This window comes from Tiliqua scincoides, chromosome 1 (assembly GCF_035046505.1).
Source record: "Tiliqua scincoides isolate rTilSci1 chromosome 1, rTilSci1.hap2, whole genome shotgun sequence".
NCBI classification, from domain to species: Eukaryota; Metazoa; Chordata; class Lepidosauria; order Squamata; family Scincidae; genus Tiliqua; species Tiliqua scincoides.
In genome coordinates this window covers 67,232,800-67,250,145 of record NC_089821.1, presented here as the reverse complement: position 1 = coordinate 67,250,145, position 17,346 = coordinate 67,232,800, and the positions used below count along the sequence as shown (strand labels likewise).

General features: G+C 45.1%; 1 protein-coding gene across 1 annotated transcript in view; it reads left to right on the top strand.

Moving 5' to 3' along the window:
- The first annotated feature begins 728 nt into the window (after positions 1-728).
- P2RX3 (purinergic receptor P2X 3) overlaps positions 729-17,346 on the top strand; it is a 33,205-nt gene continuing 16,587 nt past the window's right edge. The window contains exons 1-2 of the mRNA XM_066635376.1: positions 729-850; positions 10,417-10,552. Of these exons, the coding sequence (XP_066491473.1) occupies positions 732-850; positions 10,417-10,552 (255 nt within the window). The 5' untranslated portion in view covers positions 729-731. The remainder of the gene's footprint in view (positions 851-10,416; positions 10,553-17,346) is intronic.

The window sequence follows — 17,346 nt, the reverse complement described above, 5'->3', positions numbered from 1 at the left end:
TCTGCCAGATGTTGTCCCAAGAGATGGTAGCTGATGGGTGCACTGAACTCTTGCGCAGGACTGACTGAATTTGCTGCCTTTGAGAGTGGAATGTGCTTTGGAAAACAAAGCTGCATTGTATCCCTTCAGCCATCCTCCAAAGGGTCATCCAGGAGTTTCCCTGTGTTGCTGCTCACACACCCTCCTGATTTCACGATGCTGGAAAGCAAATGGGAACTTGGTATCATTCCACAGTCATCCCTGTCTTCAATTTTGTGCTAAAGTAAATGGGATTTCGCCTTCTTTCCTCCTTCCTAGTTCTCCCTACCCCCACTTTCTGACAGTAAGAAGATCTAACGCTGCATAAGCCATCTGTAAGGCCGGAACACCACTCAGGGAAAATGCAGCAATTGTGGATTCATTATTTAATGCTAAGATCTCTTTCATCCACATGCTTGCTAGAATCCAATTTGTAATTGATGAGCTGGGAAGCCCCACCTTCAGCTGATAGCATCACTGTAGTGTTGGGTGGGGAGAGATCTTACTAGAGGGGTCCCAGCACTTCCAGCTTGCCTAGAGTAGGCAGCAGAGAAGCGCAAGAGGGAGCCAGCTGGATGTCTTGAGAAGACAGCTTCTGAATTTGCTCGTGGGACAGATTGCACCACAGTGTCCACTCTGAGACTCACCAGGACACCTTGCCATTCTCCTGTGGCTCGCTGATTTGTTCCTTGATGCCCTGTCTTTCCTCCAGCATGAACTGGGTTGCAGAATTCTTCACCTATGAAACCACCAAATCAGTGGTGGTAAAGAGCTGGACCGTCGGCGTGATCAACCGGGCTGTCCAGTTGCTCATCATTTCCTACTTCATTGGGTGAGGGAAGGCAGGTGAATGGGGCAATATATCCTTATAGTGGGAATGTGGAGGCTAGATAAGGCTTTAAACCCCACAAATCACCTTTGAAAGATACTTCATTTAGGTCTTTGCAGAAAGGTGTTGTATAGAAGATGGAATTAGGAAAGTGGTGGGGGAAGAGTGAGACTGTCTTTGAATTTGCCTTATTATTAAAGTGGCAGGAAGGCTCCCAGCTGCTGGTTGTGTTTGGAAAATGGTTCTGCTGTGCTGGAGTTGAGAGGCTCTTTTCAAGAGGCAGGAGAATTGGGTTCAGCGTCACAACAACTTCTGGAATAAGATGTGGTGATCGCTACTCACGTAGACGGGCTTGAGAGGGTATTAAACAAATTCATATGGAGTAGATCTTTCCAGTTATCAACCATAACGGTGATATAAAACCTCCAGGTTCAGCAATAGTATACCTCCAAATACCAGAAGGTGGGGAGCAACAGCAGGAGTCTTCAAGCTCTGCTGGCGGGCTTCTTGGAAGTATCTGATGAACCACTGTGGGGAGCAGGAAGTTGGTTTAGAGAGACTTTGGATCGGAACAAGAAGGGCTCTTCTTTTGCAAAGGGCCTGTTTCGTCATCTAACTAGTCTCCAAGGAAATTCAAAGAACTCAGTTCTTGGATGTCTGCTCACAAGTTCCCCAAAGGAAATCATTTTAATAGGTGGAGGAGAATTGTCATTTTTGTAGTATATGAACATTAATGGTTAGCAGCTACTGTGCCATTTGTCCAGCAGGGACTCTGAGTAGCTGAATGCATATTGGTCCCACAGGAGACTTTGTTGGGGAGTGTGGATATGTAGGCGAGATTGTTCTTACACAATAATAATCTTTTTCTTCAAAGGAAGGTGTGGATTTGGGTGGATTCAGACCATACTTTGCACTGCAGTGTGTGCTTCTGAATTCACTGCCATGTGGAAACCTGAAAATGGTCTCTGAAATATAGCGTCTAGTTTCACATGGAGAGGCAAATTTTACTACAGGTGTGCTACCCCAATTTGTGGAGATCAGGTTAAATTGGCTGTACCACATGGATGGATGCTCCAGGGTCTGAAACACAGGGTCTGAAATTCACGCAATGTGTGACAATATGGAATGGGTGTTCGTGTGGACATGAACACAAATGAAGGACATGTGCAGGTTTGTACGTGGGAAGATGCAGAAATGGGTAGCTATGTATCATGCCTGGAACAGTAACTATGGCAGTGGATAACTGTGCTTAATGAAAAGATGCATGGAGGATTATTTCATTGGTGGGGGTTGTTGTTAATGCACAGAGCAGGCAAAAGGGTCACTGTGAGAGCTGTGAGAAAGGGATAAGGAAGCAAGGAAAGTCTGTTGACTGTTAGAATGGCAACTGCAGTTTTTGATCCTCAATCCACTTCTGGAGTCATTCACTGATTTCTGACAGAATAGCTCAGATAAAATGGTTTCAGGATTGTAGTTTATGACTGACATTGCTGTTCAGAGATTATGTTTGAGGACTGAAGACACCATCTAGGGATGACTGTGTGGGATGATGGCTCTGTGAGAAGGCTCTGGAGTATTAGACTGTGAGCAACTTGAGCAGTTTGAATGAAATCAGCTTGGAATGGGGAGGGAAGGGATGGGGATAATAACTGTGATAGAATAAACTGCAGTGGTGGCACTTGTGGGGGTGGGGTAACTTGTGAAATCCAGCAAGTAAATGACTGCCCAGTCTTATCATTGGATGCACAGTAGCAGAACACTAAGAAAATGGAACAGTGGCTGCCAATGGTGCACAGAGTACACTGCCACTGGCCATTTCCAAGCCGCCACCACCACAAAGCAGTGGCAGCATTGGAGGCCTACTGTGGCAGCTGGCAACCTGCACTGGAGCAGGTAAGCTGTCATGGGGCGGGTAGTGGTTCATGGGCAGGGAAGGGGAGGAATCAAGGGGTGCATCAGGAAAGGGAGGGGTTAGATCTGGTGGCAGTTGTGCATGTTGGATCTTATCCCCTCTTTCCAAAACCTCCCCACCCTTTTTCTCTCCTCACACATATGCTACCAAAATGGCTGGCATATATCTGAAGAGATCCATAGGCAATCGGGCAGCTTACCAGGAGGTAAGTGAAAAATATTTTTACATACCCCCTGCAGGCTAGCCATTCACCCCGTCACCATATGCGGTGCACCCTCTTGGTGTGGCTGCATGCTATAACATGCATAAAATTGAGGCCTGGGAGCAGTAAGTCAGAGGTGGTCAGCCTTTCAACTTTAGGGATCCTGGACCTATAATAATTGTGTAGAGGAGGGAATTTCAGCAGGTGCAACTTGTCACCTGTGAGATGACAAGCTGCACCTGTTGAAATTCCCTCTTCTACACCATTGGTGTCCAGGAGCCCTAAAGTTGAAAGTTTGGCCACCCCAGTGTTAAGTTATGATAACTGTGAAAACCATCAGTGACAAGCCCACAGTGTGGAAGCAGCAACCTCAGTGCAGGTCTGTGTTGCCAGGCAAAAGCCCAATTCCCCAGTCAATGTTGCCCTTTTTCACCTTTTGACTTGACTACAAACACTGGAAAGTGATTGTGAGGAGGCAGCAGCCCTGTGAAGAAGGATCTGGATTGGAGCAACTATGTAGTCTAGTGGCTAGAATGTTGAACTGGAAGCTGAGTGTTCTATTATATTGGAGAAAATACAATATATTCACTATAGTGCCTTTTTCTCCTAGAAACTCAAGGTTTCTTGCATGAATGCTGAAAATGAGTTCTTTTCCACTGGTGCCATTCATTTCTTGCGTGGCCCCAGATGAATCACTGTTTCCTCAGTTCCTCATCCATAAAATATAATTTTATGGCTGCTGTGAGAAGCACAAGACAGACTGCAAAAGAACCAGGAAGTCCCACTGAGATCAGTGGATCTTTCAGTAAACATGACTGGGATGGGGCTATAAAAGTACTATATAGATAAGAATTTGTATTCTCCACAGTCGTATTCTGTGATGAGAGAGGGTGATATGGTGAGAGTGGCAGCAATATAACAGGTGACTCGATATCGGGGGGGGGGGAGGTTAGCAGTATAGCTGGGGTGGTGTTATGTGGGAGCTGCAACAAGATCAGAACAAGTGTGAGAGTTTGTTCAGTCTGGCGCAGACTTGCTTCCTGGGCACCATTCCAGAGAAATATGGGTGAAGGGGCTGATGACAGGAAATGGCGGCTGCCCTTGCCTAGCCCCCACTACCTTCCCCCAGCTCTGCTTGAGTGCTTGGATGAAGTTTCCCCTCCCCCTGGATGTTAACCAGAGTTCCATTAGTGTGAATAGCACTTTGGTCTTGCCAACCATTCTGTTTGCCCACCCCCTCTGCATCCTTCCTTCTTCCGGGGAAACACAGTGTTTTCTCAGATAAAGTGTTGCTGAGGGAAAGTAGCCTGTAAGTTCTGCCTTCCAGGGGGCCTAACAGAATGATGCATATGTGGTTCTTTAGGCAGTTGCTTTTGAGAGCAATAAATGCACAGGCCCCAGGGCTACCAACATTATCCTAACTAAATCCCCATACGGCAATGCAGCAATACTGGCGTGGGCTACACTGCACCCTGTGGGGGAATTTCGGCTGCTGGAGGTCTCCTCATGAGCTACATTGCTGGCACAAGTCCGTGTTGATCAGTTCAGGTGGACTGGACCCAGGAAGGAGCATAGGATACAGCACATGCTGGCACCATCAATCCCACCCCCTCCTAAGCTCAATCTGCCCATCCCATCCCCACACCCATCATCGCCCCCCTCCCCCCGACCCTACACTGGACTCACTTGCTCCAGCAGGTGTCTGGAAGGCCACCAGTGCATGTGGAAAGGCTCAGCCCTTCCCACCAGAACACCGGCTAATAACACCGCCACAAAGCACTTTTACAGCGCTTTTGCAGCAGTGTGTGCTGACAGAATGTGTGTTCCGCAGGCACGCTACTTAGAATAGGGCTGTAACAGAGCAATCCTACAGCACAATCCTAACCCACTTTCCAGCACCGACATAAGAGTAATGCCGGTCTGAGGTAAGGGAACAAGTATTCCCTTAGTTTGAGAAGGACTCCCTGAGTGCCACCCACCTGCAGGGTGCAGCACACATCCCATTGGCACCACTATGCCGTGCTGGAAAGTTGGTTAGGATTTGGGCCCGAGGCATGTTTATTCAGATGCAAGTTCCATTGTTTTCAATGAAGCCCACTGACATGCATTTAGGATTACCATTTAAGAAGTTGGATCTATGTGTGCTTACTTGGGAATTAGCTTTATTTAATTCAGTGGAACTAACTTCTATGCAAACATGCCCAGGAAGAAGAATGGGCTGCCTGTCTCACTGAAAGCAGAGGGGCTTCAGTTTTCCATGATTATTAGTTTTTTTTAAATTATTATTGTTAGTGGGTCTTACTCACAATTAATCCTCAAGGTTGTGCAGTTCCCCAGTGCTTAGATGCCAATATTTTGTCACTGTTAAATGTGATTCACCACCTCGCAGTCAGTGCTTTTTTTGTTCTGGAGAAATGGTTTGGGCCGGCCTTGGAGAATTCCTGAAGCCCCTCTTGCCCCATGTCCAAGCCATTTTGTGAGCTTCAGGCTGGTGATACATGAGAGGGTTTTGTTTTTCCAGAGAGTTTAAGGTGATTTAAAAGGGGGAATCACTGCCTATCATATCCCATTTTCTCACCTAGTAAACAAGTTTTGGAGGGTTTGATTTTGCATTGCAGTGTTCCTTGTTTTTAAAACTTTGTTCTGACTTCCCCCTTTGATAGTTCTCGTTACATTTTAAGTTTGACATTTTCATGGTTGTATTCAGTTATTTGCATCATTCTGCTTGCTGAGCCAGAAATCCTGAGAGCATTCCTTCTTTACTGGAAGAAAAATGCACCAGCAGCACAAACTCAAGTTACCTCTGCATTGGCTAATTACCGTACAGAACAGACACCCCCTTGGCTCCAAGAATGAAGTGCAGTTTGTAATTCATTGATTTAACACCACTTTAGAATTCCGTTGCATTCCATACAATGCAAAATGTTTGTGGCCTCACACATGGGTAAGGTAGTATCTTGTATAGCACAGTCCCATGTAATTCAGTGAAGCTTTCACCAACATTTCTGCAACACTGCAACATTTCTGCAGATCACAGTGTTGTTGGAAAGACTTATATTGATGGAGCATGCATGCTTCCAGGTTACACATAACTCATCATCAGACCCCTGTGATACTTAACATCATATTCCTACACCAACCAAAATTAGTTAAAGATAAGATAATCTCTTTTCCCATTTTGAATTGCTACTGGCATAGATTGCACATGGAAGAAAATTTGCAAATGTCAAATGCAAATGAGTTGAGCAACCTATTGCAGATATTTATCATTGCCTTCTCAGAACTGACATAAAATGCATATCTAGCTTTATCATGTTCAATTCAAAGTGGCTAAAAATAATCATTTTATGACAGGACACAATGTAAGGTGAATTCTTGAGTTAAATCATTTCAGAATAAGATTGCAGGATTGCAGGAACAATCATTTTTGGAGATTATTATATACCAAGAGAAAGCCTATGTCAGTATCTCATCAGTATCCATTTACCTTGCTACAACACAGGAAACTGGCTCTAAAATCCGTCACTAGGGAACACGTCTGTCTTCTTAAAGAAGTTTCAACCCCTTACAGACCTTTCAATGAATGCACTGGAGTGGGGACCTACCTAGTCAGACATATTCTTACCAAAGCCATCAAAATCTTGGTCCCTATGTTAACTGTGTAAATCAAGAGCCCCAGACAAGAAAACCAGTTAAAACCACTATGCTCATGCTAGCCCCAAATTCAGCAACATGATATCCCAACACTACATAATGGAGAAGGGGTGATGCTGCTGCAGAGGGGGCCCGTCTCTTAGGGGTGGGGGAAGATGGGGAGTGCATAGGCTTCCCAAAACAAAATAAAAACACACATTAAAGAGACAAAAGGTTCAGAAAAGATCAGGGCATACTTAGAGGGAGAAGAAGAAGAAGCCTTCCTGGAGTGAATTGCTGCTGCTTCTTTGTTCAGTGCAATTGTGCTTGTAGCTTCCAAAAGAGTAAAAGAACTCCAAATTATAACCTAAGTATGAAAGGTTAGAAAATGACCCTGGCTTTCATGGGGCTGTGCTAGTGATCCTTATGCCTGCAGGCACTTTCTCCACAGCATCTGCTATACTAGCAATAGTTCTGCAGGTAGGAAGAAGCCCTTTTCCTAGTGACCAAAAGTGGTTTGCATGCTGGGAAAATGCAGTATCCCTGTAAGTAGAGTTCTTCCTTGAGAGAAGACTTCTGCATCCTCTGTAATAAATGAATAACAACAACTGTGCCAATCTTACACACACACACACACACACACACACACACACACACATTCTAAACACCTTCACGGGCCCTAATAGAGGAACCTCTAAGCTGAGGTAACCCTTTCTACTTCTGTATCAAGGGAAATAGCTGATCCATTTAGCCAAAAGAGAAGCTTCACTTCAACATGCCTGTGTTTAATCTTGTTAGCATTTTACCAACTTCTAAGTGGATTTGGGGAAAGGAGAAAAAAAAGTGTAATTTAATTTCATCCATTAGTGGCTTCCAGCCTTCAGTGATGGCATCTGATTTCATTTTTCTCCCTTATGATGTTCAAAGGATTATTTCCAGTACAGAGTGTATGGCAGCCACTGGTGTCACACATTCTTCTGGAGCCTGGACCTGAATAGGGCAGTGATGTCTCATAATGGATCATGTTTTTAATCTAGGCAAGCAGAGTGAGATCCAGCAGGGAGACTGAAGCTCTCAGACTGGGGATTCAGTGCAAATATTAACAGGAAATATAATTGGCAGCTGGAACAGTTTTCCAAAGGACATGATAGATTCAAGACTAGATGTCTCTTACTTTGTAATAGGTGCTGTCTAAGGATAAGTGGGGAGATGGCATATGTACTCAGCGTTATGCTGGAAATCAGGCTAATGATGAAAAGGCCCTTCATCTGTGATTCACTGAAGACCAAACTAGACAAATTGCATGAAAGGCTGTGCTCTTTTGAACATATGAAGCTGCCGTATATTAAATCAGATCACTGATCCATCTTGCTTCGTATTGTTACTCTGCAGTGGCTGGAAGGGGCTCTGTGGTTACAACAGACCAAGATAAATCTGGGCACTAGAGGGCAGCACGTAACAAGAAATGAGACCAATAACCAGGTCCTGTGTTGTCCTTATTTAGTTAGGATACCAACTTAAAAAAAATCTTTTGTTAGGAGGACAAAACATTGACTCTTATTGATTTCCGAGTAGAGAAACATGCTGTGTATGGAATAGCACTTTTGTGGGAGCAACAATAACCTATCTCAGCACTGCTTTGGAACAGCGACCTGTCTGGTGTTGTGTAATGGCTGAGCTGTGAGCTAGAAAATCTTCAGTTCACTCTTACATTAACTCACCAGATGACCTTATACATCCACAACCTCTCAACCTCTATCCCTGCTGTCATCTGCAATATGGGGAAAATAATCCTGGTCAAATTTGAAGGGTTATTGTTACAACAAAATAATGCATAGGAAGCTCTTTTTACCCTCTAATGCAGTATATAAATGCTCAGGATCAGGTATTATTTCTGTTTCCTGCTTATGAAATTATAAAGTGTTATGTACACTGGTGATATATAAGTGACAACACTGTTAGTAACACCAGTAGTAGGAGAACCAGACCCAAAGGAGGTTGGGACTCCTGTACTTGTAATAACTGTTTCGCAGAAGACATTTCAGTGGGGACCACTTTATTCTCCTTTATTTATTTTGTAAGCAGCTTTTTCATTCAAGAGGCATATGGTGAAAAATCAAATTATAACGAAATAAATGAAATTATATTATATATTATTATATTATATATTATAACATATAATTTGTTTATTTCGTTATAATTTGATTTTTCACCATATGCCTCTTGAATGAAAAAGCTGCTTACAAAATAAATACAGGAGAATAAAGTGGTCCCCACTGAAATGCCTTCTGTGAAACAATTATTACAAGTACAAGAGTCCCAACCTCCTTTGGGTCTGGTTCACCTATATATTATAAAACAGAAAACAGTGTTTTTTTTTACAAATACACACATAGAGAGGTTATTTATTTTTAAAAGTCCTCATCCACTGGAGCCTCAAAGTAACAAAAGAGCTCTCCCACCCATCCTTGCATCCAGTTGGCTCCAAGTTGGAGCTCCAGAAGCAACTGTAAAGTCACTTCAGGTTTACTTCTGGGTGAATGAAAGTGACTTCCAGAGGCCTGAAGATGCCTTCTGAGTCCTGTGGAGGCCCAGCGCCAGAGAATGAGGGGGGATTGCTGTGCACTCAATTGCAGAACAGGTGGGTTATGGGGGGGGGGAGTTTGAGAATCCCTGTGCTCAACAAAATGGGAAAATATCTTAAACAAGTCAGCTAAAATAATTCAGGAACGGAGCCTGCCAGATTTCAAGAGGGGCCAGCTAGGCATTGGAAAGGGCAATAGTCTTCTGTAGCAGAAAATGGGAGCAGGGAAAATATGGCAGGCATGTCACTAGAAACAAGGAACATTTTGAGAGGCCCAGGGACCAAGATTCTCTCTGTTAAAGCAATTAAAAAATGCTTGGTCATGTTATATAAATGCAGCTTATGCATGTTTACTCAGAAGTAAGTCTCACATATTCCATGGTGTTTATTCCCTAGTCAGTCTGGTATTCCCACAAAGCTGGATTCAGCACTGCAAATATCTTGTCACTTAAGTTGTCACAGGAAACAAATAGGCAGTTCGCACAAGGCACACATATCATTCCACATGGGGTAGCAACAGGTGCACTGTAGGGAAGGAGAAAGGCAGTTTTTCAGACTCAACACCTACTGCAGGGTTTCCCAAAGTGTGGGTTGCAAGCCCATGTGTGGAGGGTCATGAGCTGGGCCCTCCTGTTTGTTCCTTACCCCCTTAATGAAAGGCAGCCATAAGATGGCATCTGAACTGAGCTGAATAAATGGGTAACAGCTGTTCCCAGTGCTGGCTTCAAGGTGCTAGAGGCCCTGGAGCAAAGCTCTGCAGCTAGCCCTCATGACACCCTCCACCTTTCTCCTGATGGTGCAATGGACACCTCCACTACTGCTGGCACCAAGGGTTCAGGGTCAGCCCAGTTATACAGGCCCTTTAATGAGCACGGTTGCCCGACATTGGTCAACCACTAATGCTGTACTCATTTATTGCAGTAAACACTGATCGTGCATGTAGGCCCTAAGAGACAAGGAACGGACTAAGTGAACTGGGGACAATAGAACAGGGTAGCTATGAAAATAATTGAGACCTCACAATGTATTGTACAGGATCCACCAAGCAGAAGCTTGAGAGAAGCCGCCAGGGACCAGGATCTAATGCATGAGGAAGCCATTTTAATATTTTACTGGAAACTCTACCAATGCCTGAGGGAAGCTCTCTGCCCCGTTTTCTTGTTGTATCTTTCCATTTCATATCAAGCACTACCTCCTTCTTCACTCCAGAGCTTACTAATTGGCCTCTTGTTCCCCAGGTGGGTGTTCCTGCATGAGAAGGCCTATCAGATGAGGGACACCTCCATCGAATCTTCTGTGGTGACAAAGGTGAAGGGCTTTGGCATGTACAGCAACCACGTCATGGACACAGCTGATTACGTCACACCTCCTCAGGTATGCTGAAGGATAGACTTGGGAATTTGGTTTGTAAGTAAATGGAGTAATAGAATATAACTACAACAAGGGGGGATCCCCTAAATCAGGATCTCTTGGTGTCAGTGGCTGTGTTTTGCTCCTCTCCTTTTGGATTTACATCTCTATTATAAGTGCATTAACTTGCGAGAAGGTCCCTTTGAGTTCAGTGTATTTTCAGTGATGTGCTTAGGACTACCTTCTAGAGCAGTATATGAGATCTCATTCCAGCTGTAGTTGTATGCAAGGATTAATAGCTGCAGATAAGGACCTTTTTCATCCCCATCCATGTTAAGAGATATATCCACTGGTTCAGTGGGACCTGGATGCATATTGCCATGTAGATGCAAGTACATGCCTAGATGTTCACCAGCATCCACCTCATCTTCACATGTGAACCCCTTGTGATGGATCAAACAGGTTGAAAGCTGTTCAGAGATGTGTGTCATATTGTATACCCACCACGGCAGCCCCATACCTGTTCCGTGTGTCTCTTTGTTAAATCCTATTCTGATGGTTTAAAGTACCAGTAGTTCCAGTTTTTCACTGCACTTCAAGCTGTATCCTGAAAAATCCAACACTAGCCTCTAGAACAGGGGTGTCAAACTCATTTCATACAGAGGAGCAAAGTTAGCATTCATGGTGCCTACTGAGGGCTGGAAGAGACATCATTAAGCAGAAAGTGACATCGTTAAGCAGATGATGGCCAGAATAAGCGCTTTATTCTCACATAGAAACTCATTAGCTGCAAATGACAGAAGAGGAAATGTGCAAAACTTGTTCATAATTTCAAGATATGAGAGAGCAGAATTATCATGCTGGGAGAGCCTAATTATAAAGGGGTCCGCATCCGGCTCGCAGGTCTTATATTTGCCACCCCTGCCCCACAATGGTGCTGCAATAGAAGTATATCTGTGTTTATGTGATTGTTGCAAGCACCAATGAAATGGTACCTCTGGTAACTAACACATTCTTTGCCCATTCCAACCCTAAAGCTGTTTTGGCTTGGAATGGTTTTGAAAAGAAAACCCTGTCCTATCTTTTTAAAAAGAGTATTTAAAAGGATGGGTGCTTATTCACATAGGTTCTCACTTTAGCTATTTAAAATCAATAAAAAATAGTGTGAAGCTACTGTCTCCCACAGGAACACTGTACTGTTTCAAAAACATGTCCTTGTTTTTAAAAATCCATTTTTTCTCTGTACACCAGAGGGGGGGTGGATTAAAGGAAATGAACAGGCTTTTCTGCCTATAGCTATTGTGATTAAAAATGTACAGTGAAGCAGGTTCAGGGCTAGTGCTCTCATCATGGCAATGGAGCAGATGTTCCATGCCTCCACGGAACCATCACTGCCCAGTCCAAGATGAAAGACATTTTTGAATAGGAAAACTGAAGTGCCGGAAGATGAAATGACACACAACAGAGAACGGCATCTAAATCCAACTGGATCTTGGGATGTTCGGCTGTGTAATATAATCTGTTCCGGGGACTTGACAAAGGAGTGGGTCCCTGTTGGTCCTGATGGATCTCTCAGTAGCATTTGACCCCATTGACCATGGTGTCCTTCTGAGACATTTGGCTAAGCTAGGTCTGGGGGCTTTGTTTTTCAGTGGTTCAAGTCCTTGCTAGCGAACATGTCCTTGAAGGTTGTGTTGGCTTGTATTTTAAAGGGGTGACAGCTATAAATACACATGTGCTCCGTGGAAGTATTTATTTGCTCTGGGGAGTCATGCATGAGCATAAAGAAGTCTTGTTTGAAGCAGCTCAAAATGTCTGCTCAGGGAAATGGTGACGTCATGTTCACAATATACCTGCCCACCATTGCATAACAGATAGTAATGTGACATTATTAGTAGCATCCATACTGCTGCAGGCATGAAGATCCCATCCTGTGGGTCCGAGAGAACAAACTACTGGCATCAGCAGCACTGTAGGTAAAGGTTATTGGACTCTAAAGTCAGAATGTTCTACGGATATGCAATCAGGTTTCATTGTACCTTCAGCATCAAATTTGGGACAGGTCAGTGAGCACAAGCACTTTCTGTTCTAAATATATGCAGTGTACTTTGTAGGACCGCAGATAACCCTCTTCCCGTCCCCCCACCACCACTCCACCCCCAATGCAATTGCCACAGAAATCTAATGCTGCTCTCACCTTCCCCAGCTGAGCAAGAAATTCCCCAAACTAGTACAGGCCCATTAAAAATCCAAAGCATGCCAAAGGGAAAGGTTGCATGAATGTAAACACACTGTGAGCAAAGCATGGACTGGCACTTCTATCAAAGAGAATAGGAGCAGCTGCTCTAAATCCTGCAGTCATCAACATTGTCCCATTGACACTGTGTTCCCTCTCTGTGTTTGTAATGACTGCTGCATCTTCCGGTCAAACGGGTGTGTATTAAGGCAGGGTAGGAGTGGCCCATCCATAAAGCCAGCTGAACCCCTTACTTCAGGCAGTTTGCAAGGGGAGGTGGTGAGCTTTCAGAGAGTGCCCCACACCACCCACCCACCTACCATCTCTCATAGCTTGCCCAGCCTCTCCACCCAGCAGTCCCATCCTTTTCTCACGCATGCAGAGAGCTTGTGCTTGCAGGACAGGGAGGGCTTTCATTCTCCTCAACCCCCATTTCCACTGCTTCCAGTAAAATGACCAGTGGAGAGAATACTGGTAATGGGGAGGCTGTGAGTTCAGGGTTCTCCCTGCTGTGCTGTGAGTTCTCCCCACTCTGCAAAAAGTGACACTGGAGCTGGAGCAGAACAATCAAGATGGTGAAGTTTGCACTGGTGAAATGTGCACCAGGAGGAGGTTGTGGGCAGTGAAATTTATGAAGGTGAATGGCAGAACTTGGAGGTGGGCTCAGACAGTGTATTGGCTGGGGCTGGGGTCGGCCCAAGATGGCATACCAGATGCTGTCCCCCTTATTCATCGATGAGCCATCCTCTGCTCTTCCACTTTCCAGTGTGTCCTAGCTTAGCACTCTCCTCCCCTACACATTTCCTCTGCTTCTCTACCCCCCACTTTCCAATCCAAGGAGTAGGAGGAGAGCAGTGGAGGTAAGAAGGCAGACAGTATTGGGTACCGCCACCACCACCACCACCACCACCATCAATCTGCTGCCTGAGATGACCACTTCAGGTGACTTCATGGCTGGGCCGGACCTGACTGGAGCCTTCCCTAGATCTTAGGCTTGGTAGAATCCAGAGAAGTCAAGGCTGCAGCACACCGGGCTGTCTGTCAGCTTGGGGTAATGGCTGAACCTGTGTATTGGAGTGTGCCCGACTGTCAGCCTCTCCAGCAGCGTAATACAGTACTGTACAATACCTTGGTCATTGTGAATGAGGAAATCAGAACTTAACAAAATGCAGTGACATATCATGGTAGAATCAAGTCTAATATACTAAAAATAAAATATTGAAATGAGTAGGGACCCACCTGGAATTGGCTCACGACCCACTGAGTGGGTCCTGATCCACAGTTTCAGAAAAACTGATCTAGATTGATTAAGAATTGAGATGAGGGGTCAGGGACTGACCAAGGCTGACCCATGAACCCTTGATACCAGTAGCAGTACTAGCCCCCAGTGCGTCATCAGGGGGTGACATGGGACCTGGCACAATGTGGGGCCCCAGCAACCTTGTGCCACCACTGGGATGACTACAGACCTTATTCTGGACATGTGGGCCCCATTCATCAGGACAGAGCCAGACAGCTCAACTCCTTCCAGGCTGACCCTCTGAAGGTCCAATTCTTATGGACAATGTGGCTGCAGCCTGCCAGTCAGAAACTATTTGAATGAAGCAGCTGATGTGGCTGCAGTTGCTTGAACTGTACCATTGCAAGAGCTTGCAAAGAACAGCAATAAATTGGGCCCATAATAGGTGAATGAGTGAGGGTGCAATCCCAACCCATAGATGGGCCAGTGTAAGACCTTTGTGCTGGCCCAATCATGTCACAAAAGTGCTGTAAAGCACTTTCGTGCCACCAGGAGAGCTGGGAGGCTACACAAGCCCCTTGGGTCGGCGCAAAGGTAAACCCATGCCAGCCGAGTCAGGTTGGTGTGGGGGTCTTGGGGGGTGTGGGCTGGGCAGGAAGAGGGCATTTTGAGGTGGGGGAAGGTGGGCAGGCCTGTGGGTGGGCAGCAGGTGAGCAGGGGTGGGGCCAGGATCCGGCACTTGGGCCAAATCCTAACCCCAGTCCTGGGCAGCTCGAGGCAGCTCCAGGCTGCTCAGATCTGCACCACCTCTTGCAGTGACACAGATCCAAGTAGCCCCATTGGGGCTGCTGCAGCTTTATCGGGGGTAAGACCCTGGCGGGGCCAATTGATGGTGATACGGTGAACATTTCCTCCTGCTGGAACACCACTGCACCAAAAAGCTCCCTGTATGGCAACAGCTCTCACAAGGAGCACTGTAGACCCCAAGCCTAGGAATACTCCTTGGAATTAAAGCTGACCACAGTCAACAAAGCTGCTTTGCAGGTAAGTATTGACATGGCATCCTCCTTTGATGTGATGGCCGGAACTTGTAAGCTGGCCTTAGGTTCTCAGGACTTTATGACATTGTCTTGTAGTCTAAAGAATTGGATTTTGAGTATTTGGTCTAAATATAGAAGACAGAACCAGTTTGGCAATTTGATTGTCAATCCTTAATGTCCTGTTGATGTTTTAAGACATCTCTAAGCAGTCAACATCAGCCTTAAGCTGCAGCCCTGAAGGAATATAAGACAAACTTGAAAGCAGTCATAGGCTTGCCAGCTTTGTAATTGCTTCTTTAAGGGCTATTTGAGCTGTTGCAATTATCGAGGGATCACCACCACCAGTTAGCAACCCTGGGAAAATGACATTACCGTTAGCACCATCCAGGGCAGGGTTGTTTCCTCTCTGGAGATCTTAGTGTTTCCATTTTGGGCTATATCCAGAATTTCAACCAAGCATCTTCGCTTGGGTGGATATTGCACTTTCTCTCATGAATATCCTGTTATATTCAGTCTATAGTACCTTTGTTGGGCAGACATAGGTGGACTGGACTGTGTTGGATTGCACCTGGTCCCCTCTCCACTCTCCCTCTCCAGCAGATTCTGTTCCCAGGCAAGTGCAGGGGGATTGATTTCCTAGAAGGGGTGCTCAGAATTGCAGCCTTCAGGCCATAAAGATCTCCCTTTCGATGTGGGTAATGTGGTTTCTGCTTTTCCTGTGATTTTTAACAAAGTTTCATCCCTTTCCACTATCGGAGTCCTTCTCTACTGCACAGAAGGAGAAATTATGAGGGAGATTATGAGGGAGATAAACTTTTCCCTACTGACACATTCAGGAATAAAGAAAGAGTCTTAGCTGTGGTCTACCTGTAGGGCGCTTTCCTTGCATGAGTTCTCCATAGAGGAGATCCTTTGGGATCCGGCCATCATCCATTCTCACGACATGACCGACACAACACTGTTATGTGTAATATACAACACAATTGTATATTCTAATTTGGGCCTCAGCATTGCTCAAATTTTAAACAGTTGAATCTAGGTTTGTAAACAGTCACCGACCTGGAAATCTGTGACAAGAAAGAAAAGCCTTTAGGAGGTCATATGCATCTCCCTCTTACTGAGTCTTTGACTCTCAGTGGTCAATCTAGATCAGTACTGTGTGTGGATTTTAGACAGGAGCCTTTCCTTGCCCTATCAGGAGATGCCAGGGATTGAATCTGAGACCTTCAGGGTATCAGTGTACCCAGTGCTTTTTTTGTTAAAAAAAAAAAAGGGCAGGAACTCACAACTTGTCAATCTTTTATTTATTTATTTATTTATTTATTTATTTATTTATTTATTTATTTATTTATTTTTAAACCATTTTTTATTGGAGAAATAAAATATTTTTTATGTGCTTCCCCCCTAAAGATGAACTTACTTCTTAGTAGACATGCATAGGGTTGGGCGGTCAATCTCCACATCCCCTTCCCCCTAGCTACTTTTTCTACACAGGGGGAAAAATACTGTACAGGTGCACTTGTAGCATGTAGTATGTAGTGTGGCACTGCTTCGAGGAGAGGAAGCAGTGAATAGATTCCGAAAAATGGCTTACATGAGTTCCATGTAGTAAAATTACTCTAAGCAACTGTGGGAGTAAGAACAAAAAAGGAATTCTTACACAAGAGGGGTCCTTAGGTACACACAGAAACAGCTACGTTCGCAAACAAGCGATTAAATATGGTTTAATTCAGGTATCAGAATACTCTGTGTCTTTGGGAAGGTGCTTGGCATGCAATTGTATGATCTCTGCTGCCCTGAGCAGCTGCTGTGCGTTGCTGGAGAGGAGCTGCAAACGCTGGCTGGCGGTGGGCATGCTTGTGGGGGAAGGATGAGGAGGATCTCTGGCAAGGCTGGACAGCACGTTGTACACACATAGAATCCCTTTTCACCTGCCCTTAGCATGTGAAAATGGGTGCAGATATATATGTCTGCCAGGATTAAGAGCCCAATCCTAGGTATGTCTACTCTGAAGTACGTCTCATTCTAGTCAGTGGAGCTTACTCCCAGGAAAGTTCCTAGGATTGCAGCCTAAGAGCCCAATCCTATGCATGTCTAGTCAGAAGTCCACTTTAGTGAATGGAGCTTACTGTGAATAGGATGGCAGCCTCAGGCCCAATCCTGTGCCTGTCTCCTCAGAAGTCAGTCCCAGTAGAGGCAGTGGGGCTTCCTCCCAGGAAAGTGTGGAGAGGACTGCAGCCTCAGAGCCAAAGCCTATGGCTGTCTACTCAGAAGTCAGTCCCACTAGAAGCAGTGGGGCTTC